This window comes from Thermomyces dupontii (genome assembly GCF_041956625.1).
Source record: "Thermomyces dupontii strain NRRL 2155 unplaced genomic scaffold VTN31scaffold_8, whole genome shotgun sequence".
In the NCBI taxonomy this organism is placed as follows: Eukaryota; Fungi; Ascomycota; class Eurotiomycetes; order Eurotiales; family Trichocomaceae; genus Thermomyces; species Thermomyces dupontii.
This window is the reverse complement of record NW_027192314.1, coordinates 212,819-235,701: the sequence shown is the minus strand read 5'-3', so window position 1 is coordinate 235,701 and position 22,883 is coordinate 212,819. Positions and strand designations below refer to the sequence as shown.

General features: G+C 52.8%; 10 protein-coding genes across 10 annotated transcripts; 7 read left to right on the top strand and 3 right to left on the bottom strand.

Annotated features, from left to right (window-relative positions):
- Nucleotides 1–583: 583 nt before the first annotated feature.
- VTN31DRAFT_6852 (uncharacterized protein) lies at nt 584–4,288 on the top strand (the record flags this gene model as incomplete). The annotated part of the gene is made up of 2 exons (XM_069407508.1): nt 584–4,124; nt 4,185–4,288. 2 exons carry the CDS (start codon nt 584–586, stop codon nt 4,286–4,288), a joined length of 3,645 nt encoding a protein of 1,214 aa, XP_069258155.1.
- A 753-nt stretch (nt 4,289–5,041) lies between these two features.
- On the bottom strand, nt 5,042–5,605 carry VTN31DRAFT_6851 (uncharacterized protein; the record flags this gene model as incomplete). The annotated part of the gene is made up of 3 exons (XM_069407507.1): nt 5,042–5,046; nt 5,132–5,318; nt 5,420–5,605. 3 exons carry the CDS (start codon nt 5,603–5,605, stop codon nt 5,042–5,044), a joined length of 378 nt encoding a protein of 125 aa, XP_069258154.1.
- Nucleotides 5,606–5,910: 305 nt separating this feature from the next.
- VTN31DRAFT_6850 (uncharacterized protein) lies at nt 5,911–7,200 on the bottom strand (the record flags this gene model as incomplete). Its single annotated transcript, XM_069407506.1, has 1 exon — nt 5,911–7,200. One exon carries the CDS (start codon nt 7,198–7,200, stop codon nt 5,911–5,913), a length of 1,290 nt encoding a protein of 429 aa, XP_069258153.1.
- A 629-nt stretch (nt 7,201–7,829) lies between these two features.
- Nucleotides 7,830–8,181, top strand: VTN31DRAFT_6849 (uncharacterized protein; the record flags this gene model as incomplete). Its single annotated transcript, XM_069407504.1, has 3 exons — nt 7,830–7,935; nt 7,982–8,095; nt 8,159–8,181. 3 exons carry the CDS (start codon nt 7,830–7,832, stop codon nt 8,179–8,181), a joined length of 243 nt encoding a protein of 80 aa, XP_069258152.1.
- Nucleotides 8,182–8,816: 635 nt separating this feature from the next.
- Nucleotides 8,817–10,024, top strand: VTN31DRAFT_6848 (uncharacterized protein; the record flags this gene model as incomplete). Its single annotated transcript, XM_069407503.1, has 2 exons — nt 8,817–9,343; nt 9,397–10,024. 2 exons carry the CDS (start codon nt 8,817–8,819, stop codon nt 10,022–10,024), a joined length of 1,155 nt encoding a protein of 384 aa, XP_069258151.1.
- Nucleotides 10,025–12,489: 2,465 nt separating this feature from the next.
- On the top strand, nt 12,490–14,822 carry VTN31DRAFT_6847 (uncharacterized protein; the record flags this gene model as incomplete). Its single annotated transcript, XM_069407502.1, has 5 exons — nt 12,490–12,494; nt 12,564–12,634; nt 12,691–12,922; nt 12,991–14,543; nt 14,602–14,822. The coding sequence occupies 5 exons, from the start codon at nt 12,490–12,492 to the stop codon at nt 14,820–14,822; spliced, it is 2,082 nt and encodes a 693-aa protein (XP_069258150.1).
- A 324-nt stretch (nt 14,823–15,146) lies between these two features.
- On the top strand, nt 15,147–15,939 carry VTN31DRAFT_6846 (uncharacterized protein; the record flags this gene model as incomplete). The annotated part of the gene is made up of 3 exons (XM_069407501.1): nt 15,147–15,189; nt 15,262–15,427; nt 15,519–15,939. The coding sequence occupies 3 exons, from the start codon at nt 15,147–15,149 to the stop codon at nt 15,937–15,939; spliced, it is 630 nt and encodes a 209-aa protein (XP_069258149.1).
- A 133-nt stretch (nt 15,940–16,072) lies between these two features.
- Nucleotides 16,073–17,209, bottom strand: VTN31DRAFT_6845 (uncharacterized protein; the record flags this gene model as incomplete). Its single annotated transcript, XM_069407500.1, has 5 exons — nt 16,073–16,402; nt 16,470–16,796; nt 16,854–17,012; nt 17,085–17,150; nt 17,207–17,209. 5 exons carry the CDS (start codon nt 17,207–17,209, stop codon nt 16,073–16,075), a joined length of 885 nt encoding a protein of 294 aa, XP_069258148.1.
- Nucleotides 17,210–18,105: 896 nt separating this feature from the next.
- VTN31DRAFT_6844 (uncharacterized protein) lies at nt 18,106–19,059 on the top strand (the record flags this gene model as incomplete). The annotated part of the gene is made up of 3 exons (XM_069407499.1): nt 18,106–18,228; nt 18,358–18,626; nt 18,687–19,059. 3 exons carry the CDS (start codon nt 18,106–18,108, stop codon nt 19,057–19,059), a joined length of 765 nt encoding a protein of 254 aa, XP_069258147.1.
- Nucleotides 19,060–21,179: 2,120 nt separating this feature from the next.
- On the top strand, nt 21,180–22,573 carry VTN31DRAFT_6843 (uncharacterized protein; the record flags this gene model as incomplete). The annotated part of the gene is made up of 5 exons (XM_069407498.1): nt 21,180–21,212; nt 21,273–21,333; nt 21,398–21,472; nt 21,530–22,433; nt 22,486–22,573. 5 exons carry the CDS (start codon nt 21,180–21,182, stop codon nt 22,571–22,573), a joined length of 1,161 nt encoding a protein of 386 aa, XP_069258146.1.
- Between the last annotated feature and the right edge of the window lie 310 nt (nt 22,574–22,883).

Below are 22,883 nucleotides of genomic sequence, written 5' to 3'. Positions count from 1 at the left end.
GCTGTAACCAGATAATCTCGTCGATTTGGTGAGAAGAACAGGATGGTTCCGCCTCGGTGAGTCCAGACTGACTGATGTTTCGTTATACAACCAGGCCTTCGTTATATCCAGGGAGATCTTACTAATACTGAGGATCGTGATTTGATTGGCGGATCATATATCTGTATGAGTAATCCGTGGATCGCGAACTCTCTTCATCCAGCGCGACCCGCGATCCCTGTCGGTGATGAGGCCTGTCGATACCTGCACCAGAAGCGCAACCTTGAAGCGCCCGGCCTCTCCCTGATTCTATTGCAGCCAACGCGCGCCCGGCTCTTGTTCTCATCGTCACAATACTCGTTGATAATTTGCTGGATTATGTCTTCCTCTACTCTGTAAGCTTTTTGATAGGATGCTCCTCACCTGACTTTTGCTCGCGGCCACTGACCTGTCCGGCGGGCTAGAAAGCTGGGGTAGTGCTTCGGTTTCCGTTGTCATTGGGGCTGTCGGCGCTGGCTGCATGTATAGCGATTGGCAAAAGTGCTTCGAGGATGTTGCTTGCCTGTCAACGACGTGAATTGCTAGCTCTTAGCCGTCCCGCACCATGTCGCGATCATCCGCAGGGTTTGCCGACTTTTTCCCGACGGCTCCCTCGGTCCTGCAGCAAAAGCAATCCAAAACAACAGTAGAAAAATCGCGGCCAAAAGTTGCGGCTGATAACAGTGAGACCATCGACTCGACGGCCAAGGCATCCAGAAGCTTGCCGGAGGATCAAACCAGCCACGAGTCACCAGACAGAAGCGTCAAAAATGGCGTGCCACCACCAGGATCTGGCGCCGACACAGTTTCCACCACGACCAATGCTTCTGGGGATGTCGCGAATCCCGAGAGCAATGGCCATTCTGGTGTTTCGGCCGGGCATTCTGGCGCTGCACGGGGAAACAGCCAATTCAGCTATGTTCTGACGCCCCAGACAGTCGCGGAGCCATCTTCACCATACGGGGATTCCACACCGTCACGAGCCGGGGAATATTCCAAGGATGAATGTGCGGCAAAGGGGACACACGAATCGGCCGTCATAACCCCGCGACGCACCCCGCCTAGTCCAGCTAAGGATAGCAGCGCGTCTCGAATCAAAGTAACAGGGCAGAAACTCGTCTACGACCCCGAATTAGAAGGGTGGGCTCCCGGAAAGGATAAACCGAGGAAACCTCAATATGTCGACATTTCTCCGGAAGGAACGACGACCGTCGATCCGCGCCTGTCAATACAGAATTATTTGCGGGGCATTGCTTGCAAACAAAAAACAAAATACAGGCCTTCTCCGTACTCTCTTCGACCGTGGCCGTACGATCCGGCAACGTCAGTTGGCCCTGGACCGCCTACGCAGGTCGTGGCCACCGGTTTTGACCCGCTCACGCCCGTTACCGCAGTCCACGCGTTCTTCGCGAGCTTCGGCGAGATTGGGCAGCTAATCAACCATACCGACCCCGTAACTGGAAGATTGCTGGGCATTTGTTCGGTCAAATTCAAAGATGCGTCAGCCTTCAAAGACGGGGGTCCGAGGTCGGCGGCCAGCGCTGCGAGAATTGCGTATACTGAGTGCAAGAGGGACCAGCGTATCGGCACACATCGAATTCGGGTCGAATTGGATCGTGACGGAGTCGTTTCCCAGCGCCTAATTGAACGGGCAATCGAAACGTGGAACAAGACGACAAAGCAGGAAACTGGTATTGCTGAGCAGCAGCCGCAAGACAATAGACCTCCGCCGACGGCACCGAAGGGTCCAGCTGCCAGGACATCCACACGCCCTGGGTTCAATCCACCGGAGGGGCCTAGGGCGTCACTCAAACCGGCAGCCCAGTCTCTCGTTGAAGAGGTTTCCATCCTGGATCAAATCAAGAATGACCCGTACATTTTTATAGCGCATTGCTATGTTCCGGTGATGGCCTCTACGGTTCCACATCTTCAGAAGCGACTGAAAATGTTCGACTGGAAGGCTGTGCGCTGCGACCGGACAGGTTACTACATTATCTTCGAGAATTCGCGGCGTGGGAGGCAAGAGGCCGAACGTTGCTACAAAATGTGCCATATGACAGCTCTTTTTACTTACGTCATGAACATGGAGTGCCGACCTGAGGGAAATCCAAATTATGAGCGGACGCCAAGTCCGTCGCGAGTGAAGGCGGATCAGAAAGAGAAGGCCGAGAGGGAGAGAATCAAGAGAGAGCGCGAGCTGGAAATTGAAGAAGAAAAAAAGTTGCGGGCCTCTAAATTGGATCCCGCAAAAGAAGTTCTGAGCATAGTCTTGCGCGAATTGAGGGACAAGTTGATAGAAGACGTGAAAGTGCGCATTGCTGCTCCGGCGCTGTTCGAGTACCTCGATCCAGAGCGCCATGCTGAGAAACGGAAAGAGTTGGGGATCCCCGATCTTGAGGGAGAGAGGCAAAATCCTTTCAGATTCAGTACGATTGGATCCAGCATCGACGATGTTCGGGATTCACGAGCTGGTCTACTCAAACCTGGCCATACGAATCTTCTTTCACTCCCACGCATACGGAAACGTAGCGGAATCGATCGCATTGGCATTGGTTTCGGGGATGAAAGGCGCCGGCGCCAACTCGGCAAGCGAGAGGTTCGCCCGCTTTCGCATCGCCTCCAGCAGCTTCACGCAGCGGGGGATTCGGATGACGAGGCTCGCACTCCTTACACTCGAGACACCGATGACCAGGAGAGTAGACCAGCAAGTCGGATGAGTCTTGAGTCCTCTGAATCAGAGAGCGACGATGACTATGGCGACTTCATGTCGCTCACACCTTCGATAGCCGACAGCGGTCTGGACGTTGGATCCCTGGGCGTTGCCGGCGAGAGTGTACGTCGAAAGTCGATTGCGGAGGACTATCTTCATGACGCGTCAGCATCCGCCCGCAAGAGAAAGAGATTAGATGGGGACCTCGAGGCTCGGAAGCGGCAGAAAGAGGACGATGACCTATCGCGTCTTGTCGAGGACGTCGGCGAGAAGTCGCATTTGGCCACGCATCCAGACGCTGTTGGGGCTGAGCATCAATCCGCTGACTTCACCAAAGTTGACGTCGAGGCCGATCGTGCAGCGCTGGCTGGTGAAAGGATCATCCCCACTGACGATCTGGGATTGCTGAAGGATGCTGAGCGCATTCCGCGCGAGCCCATTGAAGATTTGAGTGCTCCTACCCAGGACACCCGGAAACCGGAAGTCGAGTGGGACGTATCGTTTGATGAACCTCGGCCGACCGTTGAGGACGACGACATGCTTGTGTTGGACCTCGATGGTTGGCAGAGTATAATCAAAGATGACGAAGACTTGCGCTTCCTGAGAGATGTCACAGCAGGCTGGCCAGCATCGACACTTGGGAACTTGACTGCGTGGGCTTGGAAGCAGAGAGAGATCAAGGCTCTCACGCGGCCTGGCGCATCCGGTCCGACCCACATGGAGACCACTATTCCGGGCTATTTCGTTCCCAACTCGTCAGGTTCTGCCCGCACGGAGGGGCGAAAGAGAATCCTCGAGGCGGAGAAGTCGAAGTATCTTCCACATCGCATCAAGGTTCAGAAGGCCCGCGAGGAACGGGAGGCACGAGCAAGGGAGGATCCTCAAATGGCAGCGATGGCGGAAGCAGAAAAGACGACGACCGGCAAGTCAGCGTCGAATTCGACGTCACGGTCTACAAGAGTCAACAATCGGCGCCTTGTCGCCGATATCAATGCCCAGAAACAAGCTCTTCCCACCCTAACAGGAGAGAGTGATGTCCTGCGCTTCAATCAATTGAAAAAACGCAAGAAGCCTGTCCGATTCGCGCGATCAGCCATCCACAACTGGGGTCTGTATGCGGAAGAGAACATCGCTGCCAACGATATGATCATCGAATATGTCGGTGAGAAAATCAGACAGCAGGTTGCGGACATGAGGGAGAGGCGATATCTGAAGAGTGGAATCGGCAGCAGCTATCTGTTCCGGATCGATGAGAACACCGTCATCGATGCAACGAAGCGTGGAGGCATTGCCCGGTTTATCAACCACAGCTGCTCACCGAATTGCACTGCGAAGATTATCAAGGTTGATGGTAGCAAGAGAATTGTGATCTATGCATTGAGGGACATTGAACGAGGTGCGTTTCTTCATCATCTTCCCTCCCTTAGCTTTTGCGGCTGCTAACCAGGCTATGTAGATGAGGAACTTACGTATGATTACAAGTTTGAGAGAGAATGGGATAGTGATGACCGGATTCCTTGTCTTTGCGGTTCTGCCAGCTGCAAAGGTTACCTCAATTGATTGTCGGTCTCTTGGGGACATCATCGGCGAGCAATATGCTTTGGACAGAGGTGCATCTGGTGGTGAATTTTTTTTTTTCTTTTCGTTTTCCGGATTTTGGGCGTTCCGGAGGCTCCGTTGATAAAAATCATGGTCTGATCGGTTTCGTTGTTTGTCTGCACGGCATTTACAGGAAGACTATAACTAATGCATGGACTGCACTATGTGTCTTGTATATTATCCGAAGATGATGATTTCTTTTGATTGCTTGATGTCGTGATGTGTCTAGATTTTGAAAAGGTGCAGCTTCAGCGAGGCATGTAACTACCTAGATCAAATTGATTCGGAGATTGAGGACTTCATGCATATATTGACGCTATCATACAGAGTGTTTTTGTAGCTCTAGAAAATCGGGACCTACAGTAACAGAGCAGTATTTCGGGTCGAAATATCCTTAAGGTTGGGTGATGTGCATGCACTCAAGTCGATACCTAGGTAGGTTACTGTATCATCAAGGACGAATGCGATATCCCTCAAACGTCACCAGCGATGTTTCATTGAACCTCCCAAGGATCTCTTTTTCAGCAGGAATGATGCCAAACAAGGACCGGCATGCCCATGCTCGGGCTCATTGATGGAACCTTGCAAGAGCAAGCTAGATCCTACTCACTGAGCCGCAAAGAGTTCACCCGCCGAAGCAATCGGCTCGGCGATCAGCCAAATATGGAATCAGTTGGGCGCACGTATATATAGGTATATACCGAAGGGCGCAGATCAAACTGGCGCATGTCAGCTTTTTTTTTTTTTTCCTACCTCATCCCGGAACCCGTCCGTCTAGAGTCGAAAAGGTACATGTACACATACCTAGATGACTGGGCAGCAAGAAATTGGCAATCCCATCCTTGATCTGATACTCATGCCCACACTGCTCGCAGACGAGCTTCCCTTCCACAACGTGTGTCTCGAGGAGCAATCGATGGAGATCTTTCAACACGGAGTCATTCAACGCGTCGCCTTCTGGTTTGCTTTCTGGGATGGAACGAAAGCCTAGCTATATACTCTGTCCGTTAGCATACATCCCAACCCCTATCAAAGAAGAAGAAGAAGAGTCCCGGGAGTTGGGTTGAAAGGATTCCAATCGAGAAAGCGTACCTCCGCGGCAGTAGTTCGCAGATTCTCCCAGTTCAATCTCGGAAGGATATTCTGGATGAATTGCGGGCTGTAGTCTATCTCTTGATTCTCGAGTTCCGCATCTCGAAAATGGAGGGGAAGTGAAATTTGAGAAGACCGACAGCTTTTCACAGCGCATGTGATGAAGTTGGCGGTGATGACTTTCATGGTGGGATTGAGATGGAGGGGCGGGGCAGGGTCTATTTTGTTGCGCTAGGCGATCAGAAAGAGGTTGACTAGCAATTCAAGCGATGAAGAGAACAAGCCGGTCAATGAGGGATACCAGTCTTTTCCCGTAGAGTACTTATTCCTGGTTGTTGGATGACTGAATTTTCATGCTTGAATGAATTTGGACTCTGAGATCAGATAAGATAGATCAATCTCTGCCAAGACATCACTGCCTAAGGCAACAATAGTGCTCAACAACCCCAAAAACCAGGACACTCGACTGAGACTCGGAACAATTAAGCCTATTATTTGACTTGAACATCTACAAGATCCGAATCGGTGATGTCAGCATCTTTGACACTGCTGTCAGGGTCCAGCCTGTCTCCATCGAAGAGCAAGTAGACCTCCTTGTCTTGCGGGATCTTCATTTTCTCTCGGTATTGTGTAATGAGATCCGCAATGGCAGTGGATTCGATGACCTTGACAGTCAGATCCCCGTAAACGGGGTTCTTCAAGATGACTTTGATCGTAGGCATAGGCTTTGGCTCGGGTTGCTCTTCTTGCTCATCATCAAAGGTGAATGGATTTCGCTGGGCCTGCTTGGTTTCACGGGCCTGCAGTTCTTCCGTTGTCGCAACCATGTGTACGCGTAGCACGTCGTCGTCTGCCGACATATCGAACGGCCAGCCGTTGTGCATAGATTTCTTGTGAATGCCCAGGCTTTTGCAGGTCGTGACATCGAACAGTCTTTTCCTGTTCCACGTCAAAAACACGCCGGATGTCATCCTCTCGTCGAATCCTTGTCGTTGGCACCATGCCAGCCGTACATCCCGCAGTCGCTGAGATAGTTTCCTTTGGACAACCAGCGGTTTCGTATTAGGAATCTCTGATGTGATGAGTATTTGGACTACCGGGTCTTCCTCAGGTGGTGGCGGCGGCGGCGCAGTATTTTGTGGTCGAGCATCGGTTGTCGCAGGCTGTACCTGTTTCTCATTCGTAGGTTTTTCGGGCGGAAGTTCCAGTGACGCTTTGTGGCCTAGGGGTGCATGTTCCGTAGGAGTCTGCAGCTCCCTCGGTTGGAGAGAGACATTGTCCAAAGTAGATCGAGCCTCGTGCTCTCTTCTACTCTCAGACTCATCGTGTGTTCGCTCTGGAATCTCTCGACGCGGCAAAGATGGTGAAATTTCTTGAATGTCAGAAGCAGAATCGCCCGGCTCTGGACGACTCCCTATCCGAACATCACCTTGATCTTTCTGGCCATGTCCTTGCCCCTCCGCAGACGGGCTCTCCAAATCGATCACATTGTCCTGTGCGATAGGTTTTGCCTCGTTCGTCTGAACGTCTGCTGATTGGCTTCGGTCAGCTTCAGGTGCCTTCTCGGCTGCTTCACTGGATACGCGACGTCGCTTCGCCTCAAGCTCCTTCTGCTCCTTTTCCGCAGAAGCTCTTTGTTTCAGTGCCGCTTCCCTCCGTTGTCGGTCTGCCTCCACGATATCGCGATAGGTTTGCTGCGACCGTCGGTAGAACTCTGTGGACGGAGAGTCTTCGCTCCTCGTTGCCCACTCGGGTCGTTTGAAAAAGGAACGCGTTCCCATTCTAGAGGATTACTTTTCCGACTCCCGCTGGCCCGCATCGTTAGTTGCGCGAAACCTGAACACGAATCACATGTCGCAGCAAGGACTGCCCTAGAAATATCAAATAGAACACGTACTTACGCCTTGTTATGATAATGATTCCCAAATTCCAGGAAACGCGCTTCAAGAATCGGGATTGAAACCGGAGTTATGGGCGCATTGACGTAGGATTCGGAGTAGGCCTACTACATAATTAGCGTTCGCGACAATTCGAACCAGTGGCACGTGCGGCATTACATGTTTTTTACATCTGAGTTGGTACTCCGTACATCTGGTTCTCAAACACCCATACGAAAGTAACTCCGGAATAACCTATCATTCTGAGAATGCTTCCTTGGAATTGAGGAGTTGTAATCAGATATACCCCCATCAGAGTCGGAATACATCGTGTCATGCGTTATTATTCAAGTTCGAGCTGCAAATGTTGACGAACAAGATGTATCACTATTACACGGATACCGTAATGTAATTTACCATTGATTCCAATCCCCAACGGGTCAGTTGGGCCTTGCATCTTTTGGTCTTCCCGTCACACATCGTCAACCTCCCCGCAGCAAAATCAATCGCATCTTCCGCGAAGCCTTTACATCATGGAGAACGGCGCCGTTGTTGAGGGGAGAGACCCCTCCTCATTTCTGAGCGAGATCCTCGGTGCGCCTGTGACTGTCAAACTTAATTCCGGGGTTGTCTACAAAGGCAAGCCGGCTGTTCTCGTCGGTGAGATCGCACTAACACTGGACAGGCGAGCTGCAATCTGTCGATGGCTACATGAATATCGCGCTGGAGAAGACTGAAGAATACGTCAACGGGAAATTACGTCGGAAATATGGCGATGCCTTTGTCCGCGGCAACAACGGTACTTCGGACCGGAGTCTATGGTTATCATTCGCTTCGTTTTACTGACAGTTCTCGGTGCTAGTGCTGTACATCTCGGCGCAGTAACCGCTTCCTGGTCCTTAACCGCTCACGCGATCTCGGACAACGTTCGATGGCCCTCGCTACGGCAGATGGGACCCTTTCATCGTCGGCGCGGTCTCTCGATACGACGGCAACTGTGTGAATCTGCTTCTGAAATCCTTGCGGGCAAGCTTCCGATATTGTTGGCCTTTGGCTCTTTTCAATGACTCGCCTTGTAGCGCTCTTTGAGGCTTTGACCTTGCTCGAGGCCGTTTTGACAGGCGGCCATATGGTTGGAAGCCGTCTGTGGTTCGTCTACAGCATTTCGAGGAATGAGAAAAGCAGCTCAACATGGGGAAACTTTGAGAAAGATCATACAGAGTATGATTGCAAAGCGACATGCCAATATCCTGCTGTGCAGACTGCAGCCAGTGTGCTGTCACCAACTCAGTGAGGTGATTGGATGGGCCACAATATGGTAGTAGAATTGGGATAACCTAGGTTATCGTAAATTACGACCGTTTTTCAATCGCGACATCGTAAAATTCCTTGAGTCAGCAAGCGATAAAAAATATACCCCGCCACCCAATCCATTCAATTTGTCCTGCACAGTGATTTTCCACCATTGCTCTTGATCCCGGCAATTTCCAAGTCTTTAAGGGATCGCAAAGGCTCTGACAATGTCTCTTCAAGCTATCAAGTATGACGGCAAAGACCTGTTGATCTTGGATCAACTCAAACTCCCCTATGTGGAGGAATATGTACCAGTCCGAAATGCCCAGGAGGGATGGCATGTCATTAAAGAGATGCGCGTGCGTGGCGCGCCAGCAATTGCGATTGTCGCCATTCTCTCCTTGGCCGTAGAGCTACGAAGTCTGCTTTTGTACAACAGGCTCTCGGATAGCGCCGAGGAGGTCGGCCTTTTCATCAAAGAGAAGCTCCAGTACCTCGTCACAAGCCGACCGACTGCGGTGAACTTGGCAGATGCGGCGCGCAAGTTTGAGCGGATCGTGGACGAGCATATCCGAGAGGAGACCGCGACCGGACATACGCTCGCAGAGTTGCTCCTCCGGGAAGCCGGGAAGATGCTGGCTAGTGATCTGAAGGACAACCAGAATATCGGAACGCATGGGGCAAAATGGATTTTGGAGCATGCGCGTCGGCCTGGACAAGTCACGATCAGTGTGCTCACGCACTGCAACACGGGGTATGCTGCGGGACGGGAAGGTGCCATGTACGATCTACTGACGGCCATCCTAGTTCTCTGGCTACTTCTGGCTACGGAACGGCATTGGGTGTGATCCGGTCGCTCCATTCTAACGGCGCTCTGTCCCGAGCATACTGTACCGAGACACGGCCTTACAATCAAGGCGCGCGACTTACAGCATTCGAACTCGTACACGATAAGATCCCTGCCACGTTGATCACGGATTCCATGGCTGCAGCCCTTCTTGCCGACCCGAAAGCATCCATATCTGCTATCATCGTAGGCGCGGACCGAGTGGCGGCCAACGGAGACACGGCGAACAAGATTGGCACGTACGGACTCGCAGTGCTTGCCAAGCACCATGGAGTGAAATTCCTCGTCGCGGCGCCTCGGACCACCATCGACCGAGCAACGAAGTCCGGGGAGGACATCGTCATTGAACAGCGGCCCGCTGTTGAGGTGACCAAGATTCGAGGGCCTGTCGATTCTGGCATCTCGAACGGGCTCTCGATGGAGACCATCCGAGTGGCGGCGCCAGGAATTGACGTGTGGAATCCTTCGTTCGATGTGACTCCTGCTAGCCTTATTGACGGAATTATCACGGAAGTCGGCGTAGTTGAGAAGGGGCCCGATGGGATCTTTCATTTTGACGGGATCTTCGACGAGGGGCCTTCGTCCTGATTCCTGGGTGCGGTGCTGTCATTGGAGGGTTCATCCTGTTTCTGGCACTCGTGCCCCTCCACCATGGAAAGGAGCTCGTCGATTTTGTTCTCGATGCTGGACAGATGGTTCTCGAGGGCCGAGGCTGTTTGTTCGCCTCTATAGAAACGTGGTTAGGTGGGAGAGGCAACAATTCTTACAGGAGGGAAGGCGTGGTAGAACCATACTTAGCTATTTCTCTGAGGGCCTGCCAACCAAGATTAGTCGGGACATGCCAGCGCCGACTAAGTAATCAGGGGGGCACGGTACCTTTGCCAAATCCATGTCACCTCCAGGAGTGTCTGCCATGGTGTTTGATTGATGTGGCAAGTTGTGGTGATCGATCGGCACATAATTTCAAGTCTGCAAGCAAGCCAAGGAAGTTTCCTCTCTGTCCCCTCACTAGTACAAGAACAGATTAGCGTCTTGCCCCGCAACGTAAGTACATGTACGGAGTAACTAATGGGTATGTATAACTATGGTAATTTATTACTGTACATCACCTTCCCCCTACGGTATTGTCCTCGTAGCAACTGGCCAGTGGCCTTGTTCCTCCTGCCGGCTTCTTGCCCTGCAGTTGATCAACTTTGAGACTCTGCTCGACTAGAGGTATGTACCAAGTTTGTCGGCAGGCTGGAGAAGAGCACGGGCAGCTTGGCAAAGCCAAGGACTCCTGAGTCTTGAGTCTGGATCCCTGGATGGAAAAGTCGAAAGATGAATGTTCGCAGGAAAGGAAACAGACCGTTCAATCCGTAACCTTATCCGCAAAGAAACCTTGCCATCTTCACCCCTGGGTTTTGTCCTGTCCAGGTCCCGGGACGGAGGAGCTGGTCGTCGGTTCAGAGACTGAGAGCTCTTGGTTCTCAAGACCGTGAGGAAGCCATGGCCAGTCTGCCCTCATGTATTCATAGTGATGATTTGTACGGAGTACTCCGCAGAGAATTAGGTTCCTTCGTTCCAACTTCGGACGGAAAGCGTCAACTGTCAAAACTCAACCCCTTCAGGCCGACCACGGAGGAGAAGTCGATCCTCCGGATGAACCAGGCACGCTGATCATCCGCAGGCTCTGGACTGACAAATCACTCCGTACGGAGCATTGATGACGCCAGAACTGACGAGTCCAGCGATTCTTCGCTTTCCGTCTCTTTTGCTTGGTCTGATCTTGGCTTCGTCTCCTTGCCCTTTCTGGATGATGGATCCCATTTCTCGGTCAAGACAAGAATAGCTCTTGAGAAGTTGAGCCCATCTCCCTCTGCTCGAGCTCGGTACGAGTACGAGTACGAGAGAATCAGATCCGCTTTTGGGGCATTTCACCTTCTCAAAGGACTGACTAGTTCTTGAACTATTGGATCCACTGGAGCTAGTCCAAACTTCCCAATCTCAGCATGCGACAGACTGAAGGACGCGTCTCAAGTGTATCATATCATGAATCGAGTTGCCGAATCAGCTGGAGCTTCCAACAGGTTAAAGTGGAAGTGGCAGGGGAGATTAGGTTCATTGACTGCAGGTACGGATGAGTTTTTGTCTAAGTTATTACTATTACTTGAGAATAGGTCAAGTTAGTTACTGTATTGTACGAGGATTGTTGGATTGCGGCTGACGGGGTTGGATTCCAGGGACCAACTGGATTAACCGCAGTCGTTCCAGTGTCTTCTAATCCCATTGGCAAAAATAAAATAGATAGCCCTAACACCGCCACTGTCTGCTCCACTCCCAGTAATAAGTACTAGTTACTACTGTAACTAGTTAGGAGACTAGCAGAGAATGAGCTCCGCAGCCACGGATCCATGATCAAGGGGCTCTCCCTTCTCAGCCGCGATGCTTGGGCGCGCTTATGTCAGCATTCCAGGACAACATGCACACACCCACTCTGATCCATGGGCCGATCCGGCCGAGGAGCAACTGAGCAAGCAGGAGAAGGGTGGTTTTGCATGCAATTGGCGTGGTCGGGCCGAATTTGCAGCAACTTTGTGAGACAAGTCCCGGGCTTGGCTGTTGGCCTAAAGCTGTTGCTAATTTTACGCCAACCGGCCGTCTCTTGCACGCGGCGGCCTGAACGGACTGCAGAGTCTGGACTGACATAAATAAAATCTCCAGGTCCGCTCCTTCCTGCCTTTGCAAAGGTGTCCAGCTTCGCTCCTGCCCGCTGCTGCTGCTGCTTTCTCTCTGCTCCTTCCTCTTTCGACTCTCGCTTCTTCGCTCCTGCCGTCTTTACCTCTCCTGCTGCTGCAATTACCGCGGCCACGAGGCTCTTTCCCTCTCTGTGAGCTCAGCCCGCACTGGTTCCTTCCCCGCCTAGCTCTTTCCTTCCCACCACCACCACCGGTCCTCCACCCGCCGGCTCGACTTCTCTCTGCCGGATTCTGTGCAGCGATTAGAGAAGAAGAAGGAGAAGAAAAGACACTCCAGGCTGTCTTTACGTTGAATCGCTTTGCATCTCGACAATCATGTGGTTCGTATCTTCTCCCAGATCCAGTTCTGTTGCATGGCTCCTGTGCAGGTCCTGACCCAACTCCCACAGTGGAATCTTTGGCTACATCAATTATCTCGTTGAGCGAGACCGCAAGTACATTATCGACACCCTGGTGAATGGTGCGTCACAGAGATGGTTATGTGGAGATGACAGCGGTCTAATGGTTCGATTCAAGGTTTGCTACGGCTGGAGTACCGTGGTTATGATTCCGCCGGTCTGGCCATCGACGGTGACAAGAAAAATGAAGTGCTTGCCTTCAAGGAAGTCGGAAAGGTCGCCAAGCTGAAGGAATCCATCGATGAGGCAAACCTGGACCTGGGCAAGACCTTCGAATCCCATGCGGGCATTGCTCACACCCGATGGGCGACTCACGGGCCGCCGTCCAAGATCAACTGCCACCCGCACCGGTGAGTTTGGAATGCAACCTTGAGCCATGGCTCCCTCGGCGGAACGATGCTAACGCTGCCAAACATAGATCGGATCCCAACTGGGAGTTCTCCATTGTCCACAATGGTATCATTACCAACTACAAGGAATTGAAGTCGCTCCTGGAGAGCAAGGGCTACCGCTTCGAAACGGACACCGATACGGAATGCATTGCTAAGCTGGCCAAGTACTTGTATGATCAGCAGCCGGACATCGACTTCACCGTCCTGGCCAAGGCCGTGGTGAAGGAGCTGGAGGGTGCCTTTGGTCTGCTCCTCAAGTCCGTGCACTACCCCCATGAGGTCATTGCGGCCCGAAAGGGCTCGCCCCTCGTCATTGGCGTCAAGACCTCGAAGAAGATGAAGGTCGACTTCGTCGATGTCGAGTACTCCGAGGACGTAGCTCTGCCTGCCGAGCAGGCCTCGCAGAATGCGGCCGCCAAGAAGTCGGCCACCAACCTGCTCGCCCCCCCGGACAAGTCGCTCTTGCACCGTTCGCAGTCGCGCGCCTTCCTGTCCGATGATGGCATTCCGCAACCCGCCGAATTCTTCCTCTCCTCGGACCCGTCCGCCATCGTCGAGCACACCAAGAAGGTGCTCTATCTGGAGGACGACGACATTGCTCACATCCATGACGGCCAGCTGAACATCCACCGGCTGACCAAGGATGATGGCACCTCCAACGTCCGTGCCATCCAGACCATTGAGCTGGAGCTGCAGGAGATCATGAAGGGCAACTACGACCACTTCATGCAGAAGGAGATCTTCGAGCAGCCCGAGTCCGTCGTGAACACCATGCGAGGCCGCTTGGATGTCGAAAACAAGAAGGTCACGCTCGGCGGTCTTCGCCAGTATATCAACACCATCCGTCGCTGCCGAAGAATCATCTTCATCGCCTGCGGAACCAGCTACCACTCGTGCATGGCCGTGCGTGGTATCTTCGAGGAGCTGACCGAGATTCCGATTTCTGTCGAGCTGGCCTCGGACTTTTTGGACCGCCAAGCCCCGGTCTTCCGTGACGACACGTGCGTGTTCGTTTCGCAGTCGGGTGAGACTGCGGATTCGCTGATGGCTCTCCGATACTGCTTGGAGCGCGGCGCTCTCACGGTCGGCATTGTCAACGTGGTGGGTTCTTCCATCTCGCTGCTGACCCACTGCGGTGTCCACATCAACGCCGGTCCGGAGATCGGTGTCGCGTCCACCAAGGCCTACACATCGCAGTTTGTGGCCATGGTCATGTTTGCGCTGTCCCTGAGTGAGGACCGTGCGTCGAAGCAGAAGCGGCGCGAGGAGATCATGATTGGTCTGTCGAAGATCTCGGATCAGTTCCGGGAGATCCTCAAGCTCAACGATTCCATCAAGGAGCTGTGCACCAAGTTCAAGGACCAGAAGAGCTTGCTTCTGCTGGGACGTGGTGCCCAGCACGCCACGGCCTTGGAGGGGGCGCTCAAGATCAAGGAGATTTCGTATCTCCACTGCGAAGCCGTCATGTCTGGTGAGCTCAAGCACGGTGTGCTGGCTCTGGTGGACGAGAACCTGCCCATCATCATGATCCTGACTCGGGACAAGCTCTTTTCCAAGTCGCTCAATGCCTATCAACAAGGTAAGCATCCTTTGTATCTTGCATATCCAATGTCTGTGCATTGCTGACGCCGTGTTAGTCGTGGCTCGTGGTGGTCGCCCGATTGTCATTTGCAACAAGGATGACCCCGAGTTCCCGGCTTCGCAGACCGAGAAGATCGAAGTGCCGCAGACGGTCGACTGCTTGCAGGGTCTGCTGAACGTCATTCCGCTGCAGCTGATTGCCTACTGGCTGGCCGTCGGCGCGGGTCTGAACGTTGACTTCCCGCGGAACTTGGCCAAGTCTGTGACTGTCGAGTAAAGGATGGGATACCCAGGGAGCGAATGAGGATACGATTACAGTTGTTGTTTTGTGGATTGTTTGTACTAGGGATATCGAAATAGGGCTGGGTTGAATGGTACAGAGTACTTGTTTAATCCAATACATGGTAGCTTTTACCGTTGTTGTAGAAGGCGAGAAGCAATGCCGAAACTTCGGCTTGGAAGCTCTATGAATCCATAGTGGGGGGTGCCCGCATGCGGATCTCACAGTCTACATATATCCAGCTGGGAACCTTGCTTTTCATCTCGCTCAACTGAGCCTTTGGATTATTCGCAAATACTACGGAGAACAGTGTCTTCAAGCATGGCGTCCATCAAAGGCCCCGGTGCTCCCCAGCAGTTTGACGGTACGCCGACACCCCTATCGGTCTCTTGTTTTCTGTTTTCGGCATTCGTGGCCCCTCATTGACCACCGACAGGCTCCGATCTCCGCATCGGCATCGTCCACGCGCGATGGAACGAAGCCATCATCAAGGCGCTCGTCGACGGCGCCAAAAAGACGCTCCTGGCTGCGGGCGTCAAGGAGCAGAACATCACCGTGCAGAGTGTTCCGGGGAGTTATGAGCTTCCCTTTGCCACGCAACGGTATCCTCTCTCACCCCCTTTTTTTCCCCATGAGTGAGACACTAATTGAATAAATTGGGGAACCACCCTTCCCAAAAAAAAAAAAATAAAGTCTTATTCAAGCATCCCACGTCCAAGCTGCCAGTTCCCGCACCACGGGCGCCACAGATCTCCTCTCCTCGACGACATCCTCGGCCGCGGATCTTGCCGGGTCTAGCAACAGCAACAACAACAACAACCGGGCGCTGGCACCATTCGACGCCGTGATCGCCATCGGCGTGCTGATCAAAGGTGCCACGATGCATTTCGAGTACATTGCCGATGCGGTTAGCCATGGATTGATGCGGGTGCAGTTGGAGACCGGAGTGCCCGTGATTTTCGGCGTGTTGACGCTGCTCAATGAGGAACAAGGGCTGGAGAGGGCTGGGTTGGGAGACTCGCCGAATCGGCATAATCATGGGGAGGACTGGGGGCATGCGGCGGTGGAGTTGGCGGTTAAGAGGAGGGGGTGGTCGGAGGGGAGGATTCTGTAGGGGAGTCTCTTTTTACGAAGATAATAGAGAATGGGTAAGCGATTACTGAAGGATATGTGTGATTGTAACAATCTATTTTGTGGTTGGAGAAAAAAAATATCGTCGCGTGCACGTTCCAAGTCATGCCTGAGGATTATTCCTCCATCCGCTCCCCTTCGCTCTTCTTCTCTTCCTCGTCGTCGTCGTCCACTTCCAATGCCCGCTTGGCCGCCTTCTCCGCCTCTTCGACCAGCTCCTTGGGAACCTTCTCGTGCCGTCCCTTCGTTGGGCCGTCCAGAGAACTGATCCACGTCATCTCGAGCTCAAAGTCCTTGTCCTGGTTGTCTTCGTGGGCGACGTAGATGATCCGTGCGGCCTCCTTGACCGCGTCGTAGATGCTCAGGTTCCCGGACGCGAGGTCGAGTTTCTCCAGTTCAGCCTTGGCTGCTTGTCGGCCTTTTCCGGTGGCAGCGCCATAGTAGCCCTAGACAATGGGATTAGCATCTCCTTCTCCAGGATGGGGTGTGGGGAGTTTCTTTGGAATGCCATACCCAGTACGAACCACTCGGCTCAATCATGTACAGACCCGGGCCCCCGGCCTTGGTCCCTTCGACCTTGCCCCCCCCTCCTGTGGATGGACCATCGCCCACTTGGCCGTCCACGGGCAACTCCGCCTCCGAGTCCCAACCGGCAATGATCGAGGTCACCCCAAACGGGCGCACGCTCGAGTATAGCGTGTATGCCTGGACGTACCCGGCAAGTCGGTTGGCCAGGGCCGAGGTCGGGATGGGGCCCTTGTATATTCTTCTCCAGGACGCGGCCTCGTCGCGGGCTCTGAGAACAAAATGTCGGCCGTCGGGGACCAAGCCGGCCGAAACCTTAGCCGCAACATTAGCAACGTTGCACCCTGAATGAAAGATTCGTGTGGCTCTTACAATGCCGACGTGCCGGTCGACTGTTGCTATCCGGTTGTTCGCACCGGGCTTGAGGAGCTTGGTGGTGATGAGCTTCTCGACGGCCAGCACGACTCCATCCTTGCACCGGATTCCAATGGCCGTGCCTCCATTCTCGACAGCTTTGACGGCGTATTCGACCTATCCAGCAGCGGGGGCAGGAGTGCATCAGCATATCTTGGTCGCGGCAAAACAACGAGGTGATTTGCGTACTTGAAAGTTCCGCCCGTCAGGGGAGAAGACGGAGTTGGTAAGATCGTAACCCGTGCCGATTGACGTCTGTTCTCTTTCGGTGATTAGCAACTGCAATGGGCGAGGTAGAGGGCGTATCTAACCATTGCAAAGCTAAGTGATATGAGGAAGCTCTGAGGACGGACGTCTACTAGCAGTCTAGTGCAATGGCCAATATCATCGGAGGGAAAGAAGAACGATAGAAAGAAGATCCGTTAATGTTCTTGCACGGAAGAGCAATCAAGGGGAAAACAATCAAGCTTGGGGAGTTCACTTGAAGCTGCTGGTCGACGCTGGAGCTTCCAGCCGTCTTCGCGTCACCGTGGTTCTGCCTGAGAGCCCTTTATGATCACGTGCCGCAGCTTCACCAGGTCCAACTTCCCACTCTTCCATGTGACTTGCACAGGACTGATTATGTAACCAGTTGATCCATTTTAATATGTATTCATCCATGAAACCTTGGATCTGGCTATTCTGCATGCTGGAGTTAAGCCTGCAGATTTGTTGACAATTGCTGCTAACTAAAATATGGACCGGCATTTTCAATCAAGCTGACAGTCAGGCCTTACTACTACCAGTGCTTTTGTATCTACTCCATCCATCGAGCCGTCGAGCTTCTCCCACAGCAGATTCGATATATTGATCACATATCGTCTCTGATCATTTACCATGCGACAACATGGCGGCTGATCCTGTCTCAAAATGCAGATTGGTCGCTGCAACCAACAGGCAGAGAGTAGAGACAGAGATGCCTTGAGGCCCAAAGGTTTTAGGTTTTTTGATTTGATATTGGGCCGACAAGCCTAGCGTGTCGACACCATCCATCTCCTCTCTCCCCACCATGGTGGCATGTCAAGTCATCGATGATCGATATACGCAGTATTTGAAGCTCCTGAAGCTCTCAGTGGTTGTGGCTCTGCTTCGTTCCCTACCTCATTTTGCCATGGACTTGTGGATATAAATCACTCCTTCAGACCTTCCCTCCATCTGTTTACTCGAGATTATGTCGCCACCTCTGACGGTCACCATGGATTTGACTACATCATACCAATGCCCTTGGTGCAAATACCACACAAACGTCATTTCAACAATCCCCTCCTTCAGGGAGCGGCCTTACTGCCATCAGGTTGTTTCTTGTTCCTTTTCCCGGCGTTCCGATCTGATCTGATTTTCCATACAATCACAATCGATCGATCCATCGCCGTAGAAATCGTGTAGAAGACCAAAGCTAACGCTTGGAGGACAAAAAAAAAAGTGCGGTCTGACATACCCGGAGGCACTGAACAAAGCCCAAGACGACCTGGTGAATCTGTTCTCGAGACATGGGCTCGAGCAGCAGGATATTCGTACCATCATCCATGGCACGAATGCCGGGGAAGAGCACACCACACCAGCACCAGCTCAGACTCAGACCGACACGCCGATTTTTGCTTCCTCGGCGGCACATAGCATACCTCTGTACCGCCGTCGGAGCGCGAGCAGTTCAGTAGAAAGCTCGAATCCAAGTCCGACGAGCCATTCCCGGTATGAATTTCGTCTTCCCCAGTTGAAGGGCATCATCCATCTGCTGACTGACCTCAACAGGGAATCAGAGCAGGCTTCACCATCACAAAACCCTCAAGAGGAATCCACAGGCGACCTCCCCATGTCCGATGCCATGGACGACGACGACGGTGCTGCCGGTGGTATTGCCAGCAGCGAGGCCGAGCCGTACATGACCGCCGGGTACGAGAATCTGGCTGCAGAGCAGGCCCAGGCCAGAGCCGCTCTGTCCCCGAGACAAACTCGCACACCTCCCCCGGAGCCAACGACGGGTCTCCCATACGCTCCGTCTCGCGATCCGATCTATAACCCGGCGGGTTGGTGGGAGTTGGGCGGCGTCAAGCCACTTGAGTTTCAGTACGGGGCGTTTGAGCAGATGCGACAGCTTGCAGAGGCCACTGTAATGCATTTCTAATCATTGATGTCCGTTTTTGTTTTTTGCAGGGAGGCCGGAGGAGGAGATGATTATCTTTGGAAGACGATTGCGCATCTTCGGGAATATCATAGCATAAGATTCATGATACCTAGATCCCTAAATTCAATAAATACATGTCACAGAAAGCTCATCGAGATCTCATGGACATAAGTCATAAATAACACATAAACAATACTGACAAACATATGTGCATGGAAAGAACGTATTGACAGTCAATGACCGTAGACATTAGTCAAGAGCGACGCGCGCGTCATGAGGGACCGTCATCAGCCCATGCTCATCAACGCAAGTGCAGTTTCGAAAGGAGCGGCTTCAAACGACTGGTATTGGCCGCGAATCTCGCGAATCCCGCGAATGCACCCCTTGAACGACAAGCCTCAAAGGCATAGAACTGGAGTTAGGGTCATGGTTTTCGTCGGTTATCCTGATTTTTTTTTTCTTCCAAGTTTTTGCTCGATAGCTCATGTCGAACTCGCATCAACTGGGTGCGGACAGAACGATGGAACGACAAGTAGGATGGTGCCGTTGCCTGTTCAAGGCTTCTGGTATGTCAATCAGCATACTCACTGTGCCTACTTGGGACGACTGACGGCAATTGAAACTAGGTCGTCTCCGCTTCAGTGTTTTCAGGCAGGTCTTCCACCTGTATATCTCTTTTGAAACAACCCTGGCCCGGAAGGCGGCACCAGTACCGGGGGTCTGGATCTGCCATTGGCAGTGCGACGGCTTCCAGCGCCAGGGTCGTCAGGACCAGCTGAGTGAGGACAGAGGTCATTTTCATCGCAGATTATGGCTTCAATGCCAGTTGATGTCGATATGTAATGATGGTCAAGCTTCCCAGAAGGAGAGCAGGCAGCTGGTGTATCAGGTTGAAAGAGGGAACACGGAGGAATTTAGGCTTCTTGATGCGAGATAGCGAGCTACGATCGGAGAAGAAACATGGTTCCAGTGCGATCAAGAGATGGCGAGCTCTCTGATGAGGAAGACATGGGTGTCATTGACATGATCAAAGGTTCATTCGTTGCTGAGATCAATAAGCGTTTGTGTCCATGGTGAACAAGAAGGGCATTCCGAGAAAACGAAGAACAACATGGCACAGTCGAGCCTACGAGCCCATCGAGACTCTTCATACGGGCCCCGGGCACTGGCCAACCGGGAGGAATCATCGTGGAATGCGATGAATGCCTAGAGTGAGGATCCTTCCGAATTGGGGTATCAATAGACAACGTCCGTTGTTCTCCCGGAGACATTGAGTCCCGGAAAAGGGGTTCAATAGAGGCTCTCAATGGACTGCATGACGGTCAGAACTTCAAAATCCCGCCATTAGACAAGCGATACCTGTGTGACGATCGCGGGATTGAATGTTGATGACCTGCGAGTCATGGTCGTAGGTGTTTGAAGCTGCAGCTCCATGTTGTTCCGGTCTGGCATGGTGTCTTTCGGAAAATTAGAACCACAAGGGCTCCAGGAACAATGCAGTGCCCTTGAGCTTGTTCTCCCGGTGGTATGGATCGTGGACCCCAAGCTTTCCTAGAATCAAGCTGCTGGATGATGGATCACGGATGGAAAGAGTTTCGCAGCTCCATTGCTAGTACTGAACTGTGGTAGGTATTACTAAGCTGCACTCCATTTTCGGCAACATCCCGATCGGCATCAGCTTGCCGGCGCCATCGGAAGATATGATGATGACTAAGCACCACGGAGCTCCAACCTGCACACCCCCATGATCTCACTTTTCTTTCTCACAGCTGGACGAGAAGGGACACTCTGACCGTGCTGGTTGAGTGTTCACATCAGCCGACCAATCCGAGTCCGACCTCTCTTACTCATTGCGAGGAAAGAGCTGCTGGGTGGGCTCTTGCCAATCTTGTGGTGGTTGCAACTTCCGATTCTCGCAAGTAATTTAGTACTGGAGCTGGGCCGCAGCTTCCGAATCCGCATTGAGACCCAGTCTGGCATCTGCGACGGTTACCACGGGCATCTCTTTTGATTTTATTTTTTTTTATTTTATTTTTTATATTTTTTTATTCTTTGATTTTTTGATTTTGATTTTTCCAAGTCAGCCTGCATTGCGCCTTCTTCGTGTGCTCCTGCCCGTCATGTCGTCTCTGCGCCTTGCAACGCCCGTTCGTGTAAGTATTCGAGTCCTCCGGCCATGCGCGATAGACGGACTAACTATGGGCTTCTCGAAGACCCTGTGCCGCAGCTCCCTGTCGGCCACAACCACGCCTCGGCCATGGATCGCCTCGCGATGTATGCTTCTCCATTCCCAGAGAGCGACTGGAATTGAGCTAACCAGATGTTCCCCCCGCGATAGCAATGGCCACCCTCCAGTCCGACATCTTCAAACCGACCAAGTACGGTGGAAAGTACACGGTGACGCTGATTCCAGGTGCGCACGCGTACTGCCCAGCCGGAATTGCGTAGAAACTGACAATGGGAATTCTAGGTGACGGAATTGGTGCGGAAGTGGCGGAGTCCGTCAAGACCATCTTTAAGGCCGACAATGTCCCCATTGAGTGGGAGCAGGTCGACGTCAGCGGCGTCGACACGGGAAACAAGCATTCCGAGGAGCTGTTCCGGGAGTCCATTGCGTCGCTGCGCCGCAACAAGATCGGCCTGAAGGGCATTCTGTTCACGCCGGTGGAGCGCTCCGGCCACCAGTCCTTCAACGTCGCCCTGCGCCAGGAATTGGACATTTACGCCTCCGTCGTCCTGATCAAGAACATCCCCGGCTACAAGACGCGCCATGACAACGTCGATCTGTGCATCATTCGAGAGAACACGGAGGGCGAGTACTCCGGTCTCGAGCACCAGTCCGTGCAGGGCGTCGTGGAGTCGCTCAAGATCATCACCCGCGCCAAGTCGGAGCGCATTGCCAAGTTCGCCTTCAGCTTCGCGCTGGCCAACAACCGCAAGAAGGTGACGTGCATCCACAAGGCGAACATCATGAAACTGGCCGATGGGCTGTTCCGCAACACGGTCAAGAAGGTCGGCGAGAACTACCCGACGCTGGAAGTCAACGATATGATCGTCGACAATGCCTCCATGCAAGCAGTGTCGCGTCCGCAGCAGTTCGACGTTATGGTGATGCCCAACCTGTACGGCGGCATCATGTCCAATATTGGCGCTGCGCTGGTTGGCGGGCCCGGTATCGTGCCCGGTGCCAACATGGGTCGGGATGTTGCCGTGTTCGAGCCGGGCTGCCGTCACGTTGGTCTGGATATTAAGGGCAAGGATCAGGCCAACCCGACGGCGATGATTCTGTCGGGCTCGATGATGCTTCGCCACCTGGGTCTGGATGACCATGCCAACCGCATTTCCAAGGCTGTTTACGATGTGATTGCTGAAGGGTTAGTTTCTTCCATTCCATCATTCAATTGATCATCCTTTAACTGATTACAGGAAATGGCGAACGCGGGATCTGGGTGGCACGGCCACGACGCACGAGTTCACGCGGGCGGTGCTGGACAAGATGGAGGAGGCTCTGTAATCGATGTCACAGAGAACGAACTTGATGGATTTTGCATTATGGTACGATCGTTTTCTTTTTTGTAACGTTACATGCCGTCGCACTTTTTTTGTTTCTTTTGTATTGGACATGTACGGTATTATCGACAATAGAGTGATGCACATTGATTCGAACAACTCGAACAAGTCTCTTTCGCGTCGAAACCGAGCTATGAGCCGGGAGATACAAATCCTGTACTGGACTTGATGCGCAACATGAGCGCATTGCGCTGGTCACGGCGCGAGTCCGATGACTCGGAATTGGGTTGGCCGCCTCAGGCCAAAAAAAAGAA